Source organism: Monopterus albus, unplaced genomic scaffold, assembly GCF_001952655.1.
Source record: "Monopterus albus unplaced genomic scaffold, M_albus_1.0 scaffold172.1, whole genome shotgun sequence".
Classification (NCBI taxonomy): domain Eukaryota; kingdom Metazoa; phylum Chordata; class Actinopteri; order Synbranchiformes; family Synbranchidae; genus Monopterus; species Monopterus albus.
In genome coordinates, this window is record NW_018128052.1 from 2,336,445 (window position 1) to 2,355,054 (window position 18,610).

General features: G+C 42.2%; 1 protein-coding gene across 4 annotated transcripts in view; it reads left to right on the forward strand.

Moving 5' to 3' along the window:
* kcnn1a (potassium intermediate/small conductance calcium-activated channel, subfamily N, member 1a) overlaps positions 1–18,610 on the forward strand; it is an 83,720-nt gene that overhangs the window by 27,485 nt on the left and 37,625 nt on the right. The window contains exon 1 of one of the 4 annotated variants that reach the window (XM_020616086.1): positions 3,706–4,006. The exons of 1 other annotated variant lie outside the window; for it this stretch is intronic. Coding sequence is in view for 2 of the 3 variants with exons in the window: in XM_020616083.1 (XP_020471739.1) it covers positions 11,415–11,540 (126 nt within the window). In the remaining variant the exon portion in view is untranslated. Of the gene's footprint in view, positions 1–3,705; positions 4,007–11,145; positions 11,541–18,610 lie in introns of those variants that run through there. 2 more of the 4 variants (XM_020616083.1, XM_020616084.1) reach the window with 2 other exon arrangements.

Sequence of the window (18,610 nt, forward strand, 5' to 3'; positions counted from 1 at the left end):
CTTATAGTTAGGGCTGGATCAGGTGACCCTGAGCCTTCCCTTAGTTATGCTGCTCTAGGCCTAGGCTGCTGGGGGGCCCCATGCTGCTCTGAGTTTCTCCCCTCCCCTCCTGCTCTGCTGTCTCCTTTCCTCTCCTTTCTCTCCCTATGCTTCTATATGCCACCATTACACATCACTAACTGTGTGTCTCCTCTCTCCCGTAGTGTGTCCTCTCTCTCTCCCTGTACCTTTCTGCAGGTTGCCCTGGCCCTGGAGCTCTATGTCTCTGACGAGCAGTCATCAGCCACATCAACCTGATCAGTGTTTGATTGTTGTGTCTTGTTGCTTTTCTTCTTTTCTCTCCTCTATCCACTCACCCCAACCGGTCGAGGCAGAAGGCCGCCCACCAAGAGCCGGGGTCTGTCGGAGGTTTCTTCCGTTAAAGGGAGTTTTTCCTCCCCACTGTCGCCAAGTGCTTGCTCAAGGGGGATTTGTTGGGTTTTCCCTATGTAATAATATTGATAACAGTAAGGTCTAGACCTTACTTTGTAAAGTGTCCTGAGATGACTTTTGTTGTGATTTGGCGCTATACAAATAAAATTTGATTTGATTTGATTTGATTTTAATACAGTAATGACATGCCCGTACATTGTGTTTTAATCCTTTCTTCTCTCCATATGGGTCATGAAGTGACTTCATCCTTGCATATGCTGTACTTTAAACTGCAAGTACCCTGAGAAGCACACTTCAGTTGGTTGGAAAATAGTTACATATTTCTGGTCTTTTATCTCCTTACTTTTCTGTTGGTTCAGTGAGGCTCCAACATCGAGAGACAAGGCAAAGGGCAATCATGCTGTACTGTAAAACAAGCTCCTTCGGTAGTTCGGCTGAGCCCCTGTCATATTTTAAAAAGCTTTTAAAGAGGGGCTTATTGTTTTTAATGGAGTTGTATTTTATGTGCACTGATGAAGAACCTTGAAAGTCTGATTTTTGAAAGGCGCTATGAACATAAGGTCCACTTATGCACTTAGAAAGCTGCCACAGGATGACCCTGAAAGATTTGATGGGAAGTGAAGCTGAAGCAGGAGAGCTGAGGCCTAGTTTACTAATTCAAGGTGATATATCTGTAAAGTTAATATTTTTTTAGTACTAAATTCCTTCTTGTGTTACTATCACTCCAAGGAGCAACATGAAAAGTACACACGACACAAAAGCAGTACTGACATCCCTCATGTCAGAACTGTTTTTAATGGAAAGTGGAAAGTAACTTAAATATGTTAAGTACAATTTGAGGTATATGTACTTGAGTATTTTCATTTTCTACTAAATATATTTTACAGAAAAATATTGTATGTTTTTACTCCACGGCATTTATCTGATAACTTGAATTACTTTTCAGAATCAACCAAAATACAGTATAATGATGAATTTATTGATCCTTGGTGGGAAATTCACAAGTAACCCAGCACTAATTCAATCACACTGTAAATACATAAGGTAGTTAATGTTAATGCCACCAGCTGTGACATTATTTTTATTTAACTTTTATTTTACCAGGGTGAGTTTCATTTAAAACTTCTTTCAAAGAGTTTAATTAAAATGACGAATACATCAATAATTATAGTTCAATAATGAAATGTGACATTCTGCATGAGTGCTTTTACTTTTGGTACTTTAAATATGCCATGTTTTGATAGTAATAACTGTACTTCAGTGTTTTTTTTTTTTTTTTTACTGTTGTATCACTACTTAACTTATGTACACAATCCAAGTGCTTCTTCCAGCACTCCGTATGGGCATGTGTGTACTGTTTTACAGATTTTTAAAAACGCATTTGAAGTCTGAATATAATTAGAGAAAATAATCCTCACAGCCTGAGAAGTGTCTGACCGACATGTGATGGACGCTTTCCATCCTCTGGCTACTTGGTTGACACCACAACAGAAGCTATTTTGGTGATGTGCGTCCTAACTCGTTCAGCACCTCGGACAGCGCCGTCTCTCTCCATCCAGCCGCTGTAAAGCCTTTATCCTGGAATAAGCTACTGAGAGCATGCAGCAGCAGCCAGCAGCGGATCTCTCACACACACACACACGCGCGCGCCTGCAGGCTGTGCACGCAGCGCCCATTCTAAATATTTTGCCTGGTAATACTAAACCAAGCATATTCTGCTAAATTATTAAATACCAGACTGCAACGCTCAGGCTGTATGGCATGAGGTAATCCTTACAGCTTAGTTTGTTTTATGCTTTTCTCAAGGCCAACAAGTGGAGCTGTGTTTTCGAAAAAGATATGAGGAGTGTGTATATTTTTCCTCTCATGATGTTTAAAGTGCTGACACTTTATGGACATATGATCAGTCAGAGCTGATCATAAACTAGTGACGCTGAGGATATGTATGGGAAAAGCTTAATGTTTGACAGGCCTATGGATGTGTTTGGGTGACGTAAAAGTGATTTCTGGTTTTGCAGGGTGGTTATGGCAACACTGACAAAGTCGATCTATTGCTTCCACAGTGGATTAAGATGATCGACCATGGGAGGAGGATGTAAACACCTCTCTACACCTCCATAGCTCCGTTGTTGTAATATCACCCTTAAGGAGTGATCGATCCGCTGCAACTTGTGCGCATAGCTGGCAATGGACCGATATTCAGTCGAAGGCGGTGTTTTGGCTGTACAGTGACGTTTTAAGGCAGGTCCTGGTCAAGCCTACCAATGATACAAGTCGGTCCTATTCTGCTGGGACTGATCGCAATGAACGGGTGTCGGAGCTCTGCACGGCAAAGGAGCAACCACAGCGAGACGAGGCCATCAAGGGGATGCGGCATCGGTACGCGGGAGCTGTCCATCAGCACCAGATTCCAGACGAAAAGCAAGGAAGCAGCAAGCAGAGCCGAAACCCAGTCGCTCCTGTTTTCAGCCTGCCGCCCCCGCCCTCTTCTCACCACCGAGACCGCACTTCGACCACCGCCGCTCACCGCCAGAGCCTCCAGGAGCTCCCTTGTCTGAGCCAGCCCTCTCGGAGACCTGTACACAGCGGCGACCCTCTACCTCTGGCGAGCTACGACACCACCCAGCGACCTTCACACCGAGGCAGCGAACCAAACACCGGGCATCCGGCGCACCTGCAGCAGGATCCCTGGGCCCCGGCCGGCTGTCAGCAGCAGCAGCCGCCGGCGCCGCCGGCCCCGGCGGGGAAGCAGCCTGTTTTTCCAAGCTGCCACTGCAGTTTTTCCGACCAGGAGGCGAGTCTTTCTCAAAATCAGCACCATCCTGTCGATCCTCTTACACTGCAGCCCTCCCCACCATTTCCTCCACCTATACCGCCGCCACCAACGTCGTCCTCCTCCTCTCTGTTGTTTTCCCGGGAATCCAAAAGAGGGGATCGTCTACAACGGACTGCCAATAATTACCAACAGGCAAGCATCGTGGAACGCTGCAGGGGAGGAGGAGGAGCAGGAGGGCACCGAGACCACAGGCAGCTGTTGCAGCAACAGCATCAAGAGCACAGTCATTTAAGGCTCCAACACAGGGACCCATCCCCCGGAGGAATCCGCTCAAACTCACAGAAAGGGCGCTCTTTAAATGTATGTGAGTCAACCGGGGCCAACAGGAGAGCATTCGAGTCTCAGACTCAGGAACTGCAGCAGCAGCAGCAGCAGCAGCAGCAGCAGCAGCAGCAGCAGCAGCAGCAGCAGCAGCAGCAGCAGCAGCAGCAGCAGCAGCAGCAGCAGCAGCAGCAGCAGCAGCAGCAAGGCGCACTGGGGCTCTGTCCCCAGCGTCCGCAGCACTGTGAACAGGACCGCAATAAGCCTGAAAGGATCACCGTGCAAGGCGATCAGGCGCAGCTACGGAGCCGCGACTCCCGCGTAACCCCCCCGGTAACACAACAGGCGTTCACGGGGAACTTGTCTGCGGCTGGAAGCAACAGCAGCAAAGACAGCCCCAACTACGGCTCGAGCTATCACCTGTGGCCAGAGAGCCCGCATAAAGGAGAGGAGAGGATACGCATCGACCTCCACAAGGTAGATATTTCAGGCTTTCTCCTGCTATAGCATTGTAGCCTTTAGCGACAAAACCAAACTGGCCTTAATGTTTTCACTCAAAGACCACGCCTGTCATACGATTTTGATAAAGCACATTCGCCTATGTATATCTTGTGTGTGTGTGTGCGCGCGCGTGTGTGTTTATGTGTGTGTGAATGCTGGGTGTTTGAATCGTCATTCAGTGTTAGACAGCTTTTCCAAAAAGCATCAATGTAACTACCGTAATTGTGTCTCAGCGCGAGGCATTTCTCGTCTAACCTGCAATTTCATTCGGGCACACGCGCGCACGCACATAACGCGATCGCGAAAGCACACTAATAGGCTACACACACACACGCGCGCGCACACACCTGTTCCATGTTGCGGTGTTGTTTCGTGTAGCCCGCTGAAAATCTATTCAAATGACGCTCCCTGGCAGGTGAATCAGAAACAAAGCGTCTGTTGTTTCCACAGAACAGAGGGGGGTGTCTGAGCAGGGGAATCGGTGGCTTCCAGACACCCTTTCTGACACAGTGGTTAGCTTTATGTCATTAGGCCTGTACCTATCCGAGTGAGCAGCTGCTGTCTGGCGTTCAGCTCACTATTCCAAACTCACTTGATGCAGGAGTATGCCCTGTATGTTATGGCTGAAGAGCTGTCTTGCACTTGCACACCTACCCCAATGCTATTAATTTATTTTAATCGAGGGTTGTAATGTATCTATTAAATAAGAAAGTCACGAGATTTTGTGGCAGCAAAAACTACAACGATCTGATTACATCTGACAAAGAACTGCCAACAAAAAAAATTGAAGAGGATAAGCACGTGGATTGATGACAGGAGTCTAAGTGACAACAGAGATGGAAACACGTTGAGGAAGCAAATGTGTGACATCTGAGAAAGAAGAAACAGGGAGGAAAGGTTGAGCTTGGGGACCATTTAAAGCAGTTTGAGTCAAATGATGTGAATTATTTTTCTAATTATCAAAACATGTAGCTTAACTGGCATGTCACTGTCAGCTGATCTTCAATGCATCACTGATCTGGGATCTGTACATTTGTTCAACATAGTGTTAACTGTTCACAGCGTTATTCAGCTTAGCTTTTTATTGTTTAACCTGACAGTCATCTCCCCTGAGACGTCCAGTTGTGCAACTAATTACTGGTCAAATCAATTAACATATGAACCCAAATGTTAAGTTTTGGTTAGGAAAGTTAGTTTTTTTTTTTTTTTTTTACATGCTAATCATTTGCTTTTATTTCCTCCCCCAGCAGTTACTCAAGGTAAAGTTTTTATGTCAGGAGACAGAAAAAGACAGGAGGCATTGATGAGGGTGCAGCATCTGAGCCAGAGCACCAGACTCCTTTTTAAAATGCTACAGCAGTTTTCTGGGGCTGAGCTGGCACCAGTAGCCAAACGTGGTACATCAAACCACCTTGACATGACTGCTCTGCACTTGGCTCGGTTTTAGAGCATCAGCAGAACAGCGAAATGACCGAACGACTGAAGGGAAAGTAAACTTTTTCTTTCCTTTGAAGTTTCTATTATTCTCTTTCAATTGCAAATCACAAGGTTTGGTTAAGATGGAGGATACACAGAAAATCCAGCTCAAGAACAGTGGATAGTTTATTTGGTTACATTATATTACAGTTCTTCAGGAAACCACTTGCTATCAAAATGCATAAATGTAATATTATATCATTTTGAGAAGTATATCAGCTCCTTCCTGGTCTTTGTCTTCTAATCTGCTGCCTGCACTGCATCATGGTTAATGTTGGCAGGTACTATGCACCAATTATCACTTTAAATCTAATGTAAATCAACAACAAGTAACCATAAATGAAAAAATATGCTATCGAATTTACTGCCGTTATAATGCAAGGATGTTGTGGCACAATTACTAATGTTCAGTGTAGCCTACTAGTGGATGGATGTAATTGACATGCTGTTACAAAGACACCAAGTCAAAAACAGTCCTAGTGAAAACTCGCTGTTTAAAGCAGGCGGGACTTTAATGTGTTGACTGTTAGATCCCTTCTGATGATGATACTAGATACTGTATCATAATCAGAAATTAAGCTTTTGGTCTTTTCCAAACTAATGGATACAGTGAAATTAAAAGCTGGAAAATGATCAGAGATGTTCACATGCAACAGAATACTGCACTATTCTCAGACATTACAGCCATAAAAGGTAGTCACTGAAAATCTCCAAGATCTCCTACACTTTTTATTTAAAAGATCAAAATGTCAATTTGACTTTATAGTAGTCTTTTTAACAAACAAATCAGATTGAACTCTTGTTACTCAACCATTAAATAATCATGAAACAGGAAATCACAACAACAACAAAAAGTGCTCCCATGACAGACTCTGTCTAAACCTTTCCCATTCACTCAGATCCGGTCAAGTATTTTGATACGGCCAGACATGCTTATCTAGTCATGGATATTTGTGGGATCCTGGTTACAGTATATTGACTCGCTCTTAATGAGACAGCCCTAACCGCTGCTTCCATTTGAAATCCCTTAAACAAAATAGTTGTGGCAGAGCAAGCCTGATAAAGTGTATTCGATTACAACATCCCACTGAAACTCAATAGCTGGCTCACTGAACTCATGGCAGGTACAATATTGTGTCCTGCCTCAGTAACGCTGTGCTTTGAAAGGTGCATTGCTGCTTTTATTGTGATAGGCTGTATAAGTACTCTAATTCCTGCCACCTACTGTGATGGTGATATCCCCTGCAGTGACACTGTAGTACATCCACACTGGTGGATCTGCTCTTGTTCAACAAGGCTGCTTTTTAAGGACACACAGAGGGGGTGCTTGGTGGGGAAAAAAACCATGATTAACCACTTAACAGTTTGTCAGGTTTGATGCCATCCTGGTCCAGAAATGAACAGGGCTTTTCTGAACTCTGGAAGTGAATTAAATGCCTGCAAAGTTTAAAGTGAGGAGGCAAGAAATGGCCCAATAACAGGAGGAGCACCTTGTCTTTCACCTTTAAGCCTGATCACATTATTTCAACTTATATTAATGTGCCTCCTGTCTCTTGCTGGGATGTGAGGGAGCTAAAGCCTGATGAATCCTGCCTGATGCATCCTGGGTAACAAGATGGACCCATATATCTGTGCTGCAGCTAACAACTCAACTCATTATTGGTTAATTTATTGATTATTTGTACAAATTAAGGAAGAGTTTGACACTTCTGGGGATGTACAGTTGCTCTCTTGCCACGAGGTAGAAAGGCTTAAATGTTGAAATATATTCACTTAACTTAGTCTGTCATGTTCATTCTCACATGTTCATTCTCAAATGACGTGAGAAAAGAGTATAACGGTGTAGCCGTTTACCCAAAGCCAAAGGTGGCAACCCTTCAAAACCACAAAATATTCCATCCCCAATTGTATATAGAGAGGAAAATAGACAAATCTTTTAAAACCCAGTTTGACATTTCCCCTTGATAGAGGAGAATTTAAAAAAATGAATCAATTATCAAACCCGGTGACAATACAAATACTCAGTTAATCAATTAATCAATTAATAGATGAATCGTTTTCGCACAACTTAGAGGACATGACACCATAACAGAAGATGTCTGTTAATCAGCTTTCGGGCTGCATCCAACAATAACTTTAATTATCGATTAATCTGCTGATTATTTTTCGAGGAATCAATAAATCATTTGGCCTACAGTATATCAGAAAATAGTGAATAATGTCTGTTACAGTTTCCCTAAGCTGATGTCTTCCTTTAGCTTGTTTTGTCCAATCAGCAGCCCAAACCCATAAATACCCGATTTACTCCCAGGCCTTTACTCGTCTTCCCCAGTCTTTCCTGAGAAGCTGGAGCTCGAGAATGTCTGATATTTCAGCTTGAGAAATGATAAATGAATGATACTTTATGCTGCGTGTTCACTCTTTATTGCACAATCCAAGTCACAAGAGTTCAATATTAAGAAAAGGCAAATATAGAAATCAGATCAAGGGTTAAAAATAAGAAGAACATGTCTCCCCCTGACACATCACTTATGTTTGCTGGGTGCACCGGGCCTGTACGCTGCTCTCCTGTTGCTGTGTGTCAGACGAGTGCCAGCCCACCTTTCTACAGAACATAAGGTTGTACGTGTCACTGCAGAATGGATGACTTGAAAGAGGAGCAGAGCTATTACAGTAAAGCCTTTTATGCAGCTCCTGCCAAACTGCAGACCAACACGCGTATAATCACCTTATATGATCTAGAAAAGGTCGACACAGTATATATCAAAATGGCACTTGCAACCTTTGATGTCGTGGTTAATAGTGGCTTTGAAAAGTGAATGATTTTTATTCCACAGAAACATGAACAGCAGGCTAAGTGGAAATGCTTCCTACAAAGCAAACCGAGCAGCCTTTCCCCTGCTTTTTTGAAAGTTGTCTGCAGTTATGCAACTCTCATTCATTTAAAACTTCTTGTTTACTACTTCATTTTCTCCCTTTCAGTGTTCACTTCTTCTTATTATTAAGATCACTTATTTAACGTGAATCCTGCTAGAGCTTTTATTTACCTCCCTGCTGTCTGAATTAAGCAAAATGCTGAGGTAATTGCTCTCTTAAAATAAAGTTGATCTCATCAGCTGTGTGTTTGTGTTGCCTTAACGCTGAGATAACGTTGAATGGTAAAACTCGAACAATTGATGTCAACGGCTCTACTGGCATTGCTATGATTTACTTGCGGCCTAATGCCAGGAGAAACATTATGCTCATTTAAACTTTCCCTATCGGTCATCTCTGTGCTGTTGCTGCAGAGCCTCCGTTTGTTTTGCTCTCATTAGGCATCCATGTTTCCACAGTCTTGCGCATGTGAGTGTGTGACGGCAGCCAACACCTTAAAAGTAAACACATCGCGCTGCACAATTAAATGTCAGACAAGGGGCAGATCCTAGTTCACATCCTCTGTGTATGACGGAGGAGCGGCACTGCTGTAGATCTCTGATAAGGCCAAGAATTGTAGGTGTGGGGGCCCCTTAGTTTCAGCGGCAGCCACGCAACGCACAGGCAGTAAGCATAAACATGTAGCTCTTTAAATAATTGATTGCTGTTTTCCCTATTTTCTGTCCGCTGTGTTTAAGTGCTACACTGCGCTCCTGCTCTGAAATAGATTTGTGTTACCATGTGTGTTGCTATGGAGAGATCACCCTGCTTTTGTGTAGCAGTCTCTCTCGGGGGTTGTGAGTTTGGTCAAGGAATCATGTGCAGAATTATTTTTTGGACTTAGGATTCATTGCACACACTCTTGTAATACACACATACAATGTCGGTTAGCGGACAGGTTCAAAACACACACACACACACACAGCAGGGTGGCCCACACAAACACTGATATTACTGTAAGTGGTGTTCAAATAGAGCTCCACTTGAAATAGTTCATTCGTTTTGCGTTTCATGTGAGTAGGCCTGCACAAAAGGTGTATTGAATTACTTGTGGTCCAGCAGAATGCAAAGAGTGGAAGGGGTTGTACTGAGGGTTTCCTCTGTGGCTGCCCGTGCAGACTCACAGCATACCAGATGTTTTTGCTCCACCAGTAGTCGATGCAACATGTAACTCAACTATTAGACCTCTCGCGATGTTTTGCTTTTCTGTGTGTAGCTGTTTCTCATTTTTGTTGGGTTTTTTTTACTTCACAGAATTACTCCACGACTCTTGCTTAAATAAATTACCACAGTTCATTTACAGTATTTGGCAAATCCCGTGACTTTGTAGCCAAAGGGTGCCAGGCCTATAATGTATCACTGCAGTGCATATGCTTTATGGCTAATTAGGTTATTGATCAGAGGCTGTTCGTGCGTTAGGCCATGGTCACAGCACAGAAGAGAATGACTAATGCAACTGTAAGCAAATATTTGTCTTTCATTTCAATTCCAGAGAGCTTCAGATGTACAATGATGGTTTGGCACTGTAGCCTGTGTGTGTGTTTGTGTGTGTATGAGCAGGTGTGTGCGTCTTTATTCATCTTACATTGTTCTCCACATGTGAGCTTTATCGAGTCGTTTCAGTATTACCTGGTGCTGTTTTCAAATGTTTGTTAAACGCGGAGTGCACTAGCGAGATGTGAGAGATGTGTGATTTCATCATACGTTGCTCACACAATCGTCTAAGGCTTCACTTGCAGCCTGCCCTTGACAATGCAAGTTTTGGAAAGCTACTCCTGCCACTGTGAAATTCCATACCGAGAGTGTTTGCTTTGTGTGGCAGACAATGTGCGCTTGGTGTGCATGTGAATGCATGTGTGTATTCAGGACAAGTTTTCTGCTCTCATTACACGTTTCTTTTTCTTCCCTCTCATCAGATCTTCATGGCCCCAGGTCAATGTTTGACTGTTGATCCCCTGAGCTGCTACTACTACTTCATTTACAGTACATGATACAAAACCAGTAAAGCTCAGCAGCAGCCTCCTCTGCCCACTGATAAATATTCAGTGTTGAATAAAAGGCCTTAGCAAATCCACATCTACCCTGCCTTTAGCAGTTTATAGAAACTGTGAATACTATTTGTTGTCTTCATAGAAACAAGAAATATTTTTATGGGAATTAAAAGAAACAGCCCAGCCTCTAATCAGTCATCTCTGTGTGTGTGGACTATATGGGTGTCTATATGCAAATGACTGTGTGCATGTGTGTTTCTTGCTGTTGCCAGCTATAGAGGCTTTACATATGACAACAGAAGATGAGATGAATGAAGCTGCTTTCCTTCAGCTTTGTCAGTTTTTTCCTTTGCCCTGTTTTTTAACCTCAAATCACCTAGCTGTAGAATATAACGGCTATCATGGAGAAGATGGCACCAGTGGGACCAGTTGAGGGTCTGCTGAATTTGACTATAGGCCATGGAACAATGCAAATGTGCACATTTGTATTGCTTACTTGTACCTGTGTTTATGTGTGACGGAAAGAAAGCCACTGAGTGAACGCGTGGGAGGATAGTTTTAGTATATCATTATCACTCAGAGGCCACAGCCTTGTCTTCAGATGGTAAAGGTCGCATTCTCTCTTTTGCAGGTTCTAGTCACGTGGAAGCCCCTCTTCTTCAGGAACCCTGCACTGTAGTCACATCTTGATTCCATGCTTAATTACATACGTGTACTTCTATTTACAAGCACAGTGAACTTGTATGTGTTAATGGGAGTGCACGTGTTTCCAGTAGTGCTTGCAAAGTGAATAGATAGAAGCATAGGTTTTATAGCACTGTAACTGTCCAAATGACAGGTTTCATTTGAGAAGTGGGTTTACGTTTGTTGTTAATGGTGAGTTATTATTACTACTGAGGAATTGGTTGAAATGTCGTGAATGGGATGTTAAGTGTTAGCAGCGATGAGAAGATCTGAGAAATGTATTACTTTATTTGGCAAAGAGGTTTATTTTGAAGGGCAGTATGTGCCAACCATGTGACTGGAGTTGGGCGAGGGGGACCAATGTGGCATTATGGGACAGAGGCAACACGGACAGAGGCATACAGCCCCAAAGTTATTTTATGCACATGGTTTTAGAGGCGCAAACGGTGAGGTGTATATATGTTGAATTTGTGCTTGATGTTGTTCGTGTGCCTGTATTTGTATATATTTAAGATTCCTTATTGTTACTTTGTCTGTAGTTTTCACGGTGTCTGAGGAAACACAGAGAAAAATAAAACTTAATTTTATTTATCAGACTTGGTTTGTGAATGTTCACACAATGCTGACACACGGAAAATGTAGCACCTCTTTTCCTCCCTGTGTTTTTCTCTGCTTTATGTTGGTGGTTTCTCAGGTTTGACTCACTGTCGTAGTTCCTACAGAGCTGCTCCAGCTTCCATTATAGGCCTCCCTTTAACTGTTAATCCCTTTTCGGGCCAGCGGTCTGCACCCTTCCTCCTTTGTCACTGCCATTTTCTCTTTAACCCTTTCAAGAACAAAGCTACCTCCCATGTCGCACTCTTTTTCTTTTAGAATCCATTTGTGAACACTTGTTTCTGCTCCCTAGCCACCTCTTCTTCTCTGGCAGACTGAAATAACTTTTTTTTTAAGAATCAATTTACACTAAAGAGTCCAGGGGGCATTAGAAAACTGCAGCACTTAATTTCATAACCAAAAGAGAAAAAAAAGTAATGGAGGGAAACTGTAGCTTGAGGCTGTTAGCACAATTCCCAGAACTTTTATCATGTGAGACATAATAGACTGGCATGAAGGCACCTACTCTTGACTGTAGTACAGTCTGGGGTCTGGTTATAGTTTACAAGTTTAGTTGCAATGTAGAAATGTACAAGTAGGTATGTTTGTGTGTTACATTTTCTCTGGAAGCATCTGAAGTGAGTTCAAATGTTTTTGTTTCGCTCCACCGGAGGGAAAGGGGTGGGGGGTGGGGGGTGTTCAGAGCCAGATAAGAATAATCAATTAGCCTGAGTCTATGGAAGAGCTTTGCAGCAGTCAGAACATGCAGAAGTCGTTTGACATATGCTAAGGGCTCTCTGTTAGAGCGAAGGAGTGATGAAACCTGATATCTAGTCATGTCATCTTGTCACTGTTTCAATACTTTTCCCACCTGAATGTCAAACATACACTGTCTGCTTCAGCAGATATAACTTTTCTTCTTTTCTCAACAGCGAAGTCTCATCTTAGAAACAAAAACATAGGAAACTGAATGGTTTTCAGATAAACAATTTTTTTTCTTTTTTACTGGTGTGTATTTTCTACAGAAATCTACTCACTAGCACAAAGGAAAGACTGTTCATATTGTTCACTGGTACAGTCATTTAAATTGGTATATTCTCCCTAAGATATTAGCAAGAATTCACTTTGACCCTGAAATGCCAAAAAATTAAAAATTCCTTTGACCCCCTCATCACTCTCTCTCTCTCTTGTCCTCTAGCTTCTCCCGTTGGCGCGTGTCCTCCTCTCATCATAAATCTCAAGCAGAACATTTCCAGGCAACTCTCCAGTCAATCTTTACTGAGTTTGTTGCAGTATTGATTGTCCTGTGCTATGTTGTCCTGGTCTCTATCAGCTATTGATGTTTTTTGCCCGAGGAAAAGAAGGAAACTGGCTCAACCTGAATTTTCCCAGGGCTAATTTATAAAGGCCTTAGAAGCACCTCGCCATGACAACCGAAGTTGTCAGGCAGTGGCATTTATATACTGGCACTGTTGAATCACACAGTAGTAGCTGCAACTTGAAGAGAGGCTTGTTGTGGGAATGTATTGTGGGTTATGGGGCACTTATGGGCGATAATCTCTGTGGGAAATATATGGCCTGTTGGGATGTGAAATAGCTGCCAGGGGAACAGTCACATAATGAAGATGGTTTGGTCTTCTCAGTCCACATACTGCAGAGGTAGCTATGTTTCAGGCTTCTGTGGTTTGGTGTGTTCAGGTTTATGAGTGCATTTGTATGTGTCCTCTGGTCCTGACCATATGCATTACTGGTTGTTTTGATTAGTGGGAAGAAAGGACATTTGTATGAGAGGCCATTTAGGTCATAAAACATACTTGTTCTCACACAGGATGATAATGTTACACTGTCTCACCTACACACACCACTATACGCTCTTACATAGGCAATCATAGTCACTGTTCTCTCTAACACATGACTGTACTCATATTAGACTCTACCATAAAAGAACACAGGAGAGTACCATTGTACATGTGAATGGTGGACTATATTTATATAGCACATTTTTCATAGTGTGTTGTACTGGCCAAAGCGCTTTACAGGAGATCATACACCATTCACACACACCAATGACGACAAGGCTGCCACACAACGGCACTAGTCAAGCCACCAGGAGCAATCCGGGGTTTGGTGTCTTGCTCAGGGACACTTAAGTATGCGGGGAGACCGGGAGTCGAACCACCAACTTGCTGGTCAGAAGACAACTTGCCCTACCTTGTGAGCCACAGCCGACCCCATATATGTGATGTTAATGTACAATGCAGTGGCTGCTCTGACAGTCTGCTGTACTATTTGTTATACACATTCACACAAACACTCATATACTTTTTTTGCATACACCATAATTTCTCACACAGTTATATTGGGGTGGCTGTGGCTCACGAGATAGGGTAGTCGTCTCCTGACCAGCAAGTTGGTGGTTCGACTCCTTGGCTGCTCTGACAGTCTGCTGTACTATTTGTTATACACATTCACACAAACACTCATATACTTTTTTTGCATACACCATAATTTCTCACACAGTTATAGTATCTCATCCATACACTGTCTTTTCAAGTCGTCATTCGTCATTCATTCGTCAAACCGGGTGGCCCACACATGGCCTCATGCTGGCCCATGTGGATGTTTTTGAGTTTGAATGCACTTAATTGCTATAAACTCAAAAGACTAAATTGAATTAGGAGTAGGGTGGTGGTGTGTGAGACACCAGTAAAGGTAGAAAAACATTTTAAAGGTAAGGCTTAAAAATTCTTTGCGGTTCACACTTAAGAGAACACACGTGTGCCTGTTTATATGAGACAGATATGGGCAACATAAGTTCAACCACAACTGGGCCACATGTGGCATGCCATCATATAAACAGTGCCATCTTTGCCAGACCGTAGCCCACATGTGGTTGACATACTTACCATGCCAGTAGTCGGCCAGCAGTGCCGGCTTGACACCAGATCTGGCCTACACCTGTCTGCTACGTGGGTAGAGGTTCCTATTCTCGTAATCCGGCGGACTGTCTGCTCCACTTTGCTTTTCTACTGCATTTTCCCCCTTGTCTGATACTGTTTACATGAGGGAGGGGCTGTACTCCTCATAACGCACAGCTGAGCAGAAAGTGCAATGCTGCTTAATCACACGTGCAACTAAATCTGCCAGTAACAGAGAATGTAGGAGCAGTTTACCAAACAGCTGTTAAACATGCAGAACACAGAGTTGCTGAAATGTGACGTCTTTCTCACTTCGCCTGTGGTCAACTCACTGAAGTCCTCGTTTCAACTCTAAACCACAGTGTATGTTCACACCCCATGGGTGTAATTGAAATTTAACTTTGTGAAGTCGCCTCTAAAGTGGACTAAGGGTAGTGCAAACAAAAGCAGAACCCATGACTGAGGGAATACATTTCATTATGGGCTGGTAGTTTGCAACAGTGGAAAAGACCCAGTACAACTATTCTGTTAATCCACTGCTAACTCCACACAACACACACATGGCTCTACTTTCCTGCCAGCACAAAGTCGGAATAACTTCAGTCTTTATGTAATTTTCCTTGGGTGCAATAATAATAATTATTATTTTTGTGTGTGTGTTTGTGTGTTTGGTATTTTCCTGCCATGAATGAATGTGCCTACAGTGAGGTGGTAGAAGAGCTGCAGCTGAACATTTATAGATCATTATTTATGATTTACTCTATGTTCACATGCAACAAACTTTTAACAGTGATTTACATTCCCTTGGAACACTTTATTCCAAACAGAAACTAGTGTTGAAGTTTTTACTCCGCTCCAAGGGTCGTAATGAGGAGCTTGTGTTGGACAGCTGAGTGTCGCCAACACTGAAGGCTCAGGTTTATGACCTGTTTCATGCTTTAGATCGGCATCGACTTCCTAACAACAAGGTTTAGCTACTTAAATTTATCCTGAACATACGACTTTTTACCTAGCATGACTCTTTGTTATGGTTTCTAGGTATTATGAGTTGCCTAAATACAAACATTTTGCAAATATGTTCAAAATTAACATTTTGCATATGCTGTAATTTATATGAACATCTACAAAGTTGGCAGTTAGCTGAAACTTTTTTTGCTGTATCCCCCAAAACCATATGTAGTGAATTCTAAATTATTTTATGTAAACGCAATTCTTTGAAGAAGTTATGTTTATTTTTCATAAATAATAATATTATGTGCAAGTTGCTTTAGACAAAGATGTTTTTCAAGTGAATATAATGTGAGACAATGGGGTGTGTGAGCGCAAGTATGATTCTGGAATCTGTGTGTGTGTGTGTGTGTGTGTGGGCCTGCCTCTTTATGAGAGATTATCAGCACAAATCTGGCATCAATTAAGCAATCAGCCACAATGGGAGTCCATGACATCAAATGGGGCAATACTGTTGATTAGCAGAAATTAAGTGGATGGTTAAGAGAGCTGATTAGTGCAAGTTAAAAAGCTGTTTCTCCCGTTTTCATGCACAATGTCAAACCTCAAGGAATGGGTTTATGGAGGTGTTCACACGTCATCGTCAACTCGGAGAACATCAGATGTGAAGTTTTCAAATGTGCCATCATCAGTCATTAAGGCTCTTTTACTTTCACTGAAAAAAGTACTTGAGCCACTCTTTTATTCTTCTTCTTCAGGTTTTAAGAATTGGCTCACATTTCCTTACTGGGTTAAAAGTAAACTTTGTACAAAATAACGAGTGCAGCCCAGCAAAGACTTCAGGAATTTGTAAGCAGCTTTTCACAATCATGAAAATGAAACTAAAGCTAATTATAATTGTTAATAAATAATTACAGCAGCAGTGGTCACTGAATAAAATCCATCATGTAGTCCATCCCAAAAGAAACTTAAATCAATTTAAATTGATTTCTTTTCCTGAACACTCTGTTCATCCTCACATGCCTGAGCTTCGTCCAAGATGCTCTCCGGCGCAGCTTGACCTCTTCTGCTGTTGTGTCAGTTATGAGTGGTTTTTACCACTAGAGTGCAAACTAATGTAATGGGCTTTGAGTGGCAATACTAGCCATTTTCTATGTCTTAAGTCTGTCTGGGTAACAATTCTTAGTTTCCAGAGTATCCTGCAGTAGTGAATACTGCAGATGTCTTTACATCATTCATTTATTAACCATGTTTTAATTAATACTGTTGCCTCATTACAATGCACAGCTACTGTACTGTATATCCAACAGGAGGTATACTGTTACCAGTAAGTTAGTTTTGGGTTACAACTTTTTCTTTATACTGTGTTGACAAATTGATATGTTGTACTGACAAATTGACATAATTAAAATATGCCAAATTAGCTTTTAGCGGTTCCCATTTGCACTGCACCCATGGATGTGCAGTACAGACAAGCTCAATGCTGAACAAAATTGAAAATGTGACAATTCTCATCATTTTCCCTTTGGCTTTAATCTGTCTGTCTAGTAACCCACCATCTTCTGTGGGCGTGTATTTGTGATGGACATCAGATATAGTGTGCTCAAAGTGTTGGGATGCCTCACTTCTCTCTCTCTCACTGTTACCGACCTGGGGAGGTGTGCTGCACAATTTGAAAACCTTTGCCTTAAGCTTTAAGCAGGACACCTTACCCTGCCATTCAGCACTTGTCAAATGGTTCAATAGGAACATTTTGCATCATGTGTGTTTTAGAGTGCTTGTTCTTATGTCAGAGTTTTGCAGGCAGCTCCTGTATTTAGGGGTTGATCTGATACACACACCACCAACGTCGTGGTTCTATTTAGCCATTTTTACAGGATCAGCCCATCCTTTATGGCCCTGATCTACAAATCAAGTGTCTAACGACCCCTTCCTTTAATTCGCTGGAAATTAAAATTGTTGCTAATGAGGCATTATGTATCCCACAGGGAAAGTAACTCCCCTTCAGTTGTAGCCTCAGTGTCCCCAGGATCTAGTTTATACGAGACACAAGCACACATGGAGCAACTTTGTTGGGTCCTAATTATAATAGCATTGTGTCTCTGTTGAACACAGCACATTATTAGTTCTAACTATAACACATTCCCACAGGCAGGTACCTGTCCCCTTTTCTCCATGGAGGTTTTGTCTTGGTTTTTTTTCCTGCTTTTTATTTTCACCTCTAATTGAAAGAAAGGGATGGAAGCTAAGCTTTGCTAAAAGCGAATTATTGTTTCTGTTTTTAAATGTGATATTTTTTTCTGATATTACACATCTGTAATAGCAGCTGTACTTATAACCCTGTGTCTGTCGTTAGTTAAGAACAGAAACCTCTTTAGCCCTTTTTTAAATTAATTTGCCCATACTATGATTTTTACTCTGTTTTATTACGGTATATTTTTACCACTCTGTAAATACACACAAACTGTGAGTAAATACAAATGTCCCATATTTTAAGTCTAGTTCTTTGCCAGATTAAAGGTTAGAACATCCCTGAGGCAAATGCAGTGCTGAACCTTTTATAAAGTTGTCACAATTTATTGTGCGTAGATTTTATTGTTGCCTTTTGTTCTCTTGCTGAGCTGCTGTGTGAGCTTGTAACTAATTGTCCTTACTCAATTACTGTGAGCATTTATGCTAGCTTTGGCGGTTGAATTGGTGGTCTTGAAGGTTTAGTAGCATTTTTTATTACTGTTGTAGTAAAACTATAATTATATCAATGATGTCCATGTAAATTCTGTCATCCAGGTTGTAGTGTGCTGAAAAAAACATAGCAGAAGGCATCTGGATGTAGTTTTAGGCTACCTAAAACTACATCCAGATGCCTTCTGCTAAGTTTTTTTCCTACACACACTTCAATGCACATCATGTCATTGTCCACACACTTACTGTCAGGTTTGCCCGGCTGCACCTACTTTCTGACTCCCCTCTCTCTGTTTTCACTCCCTTACCCTGATTACGTTATCCCTTACACCTGCTTCTTACCCCCGGATTACCACCAGCTGCACCTGATTAGT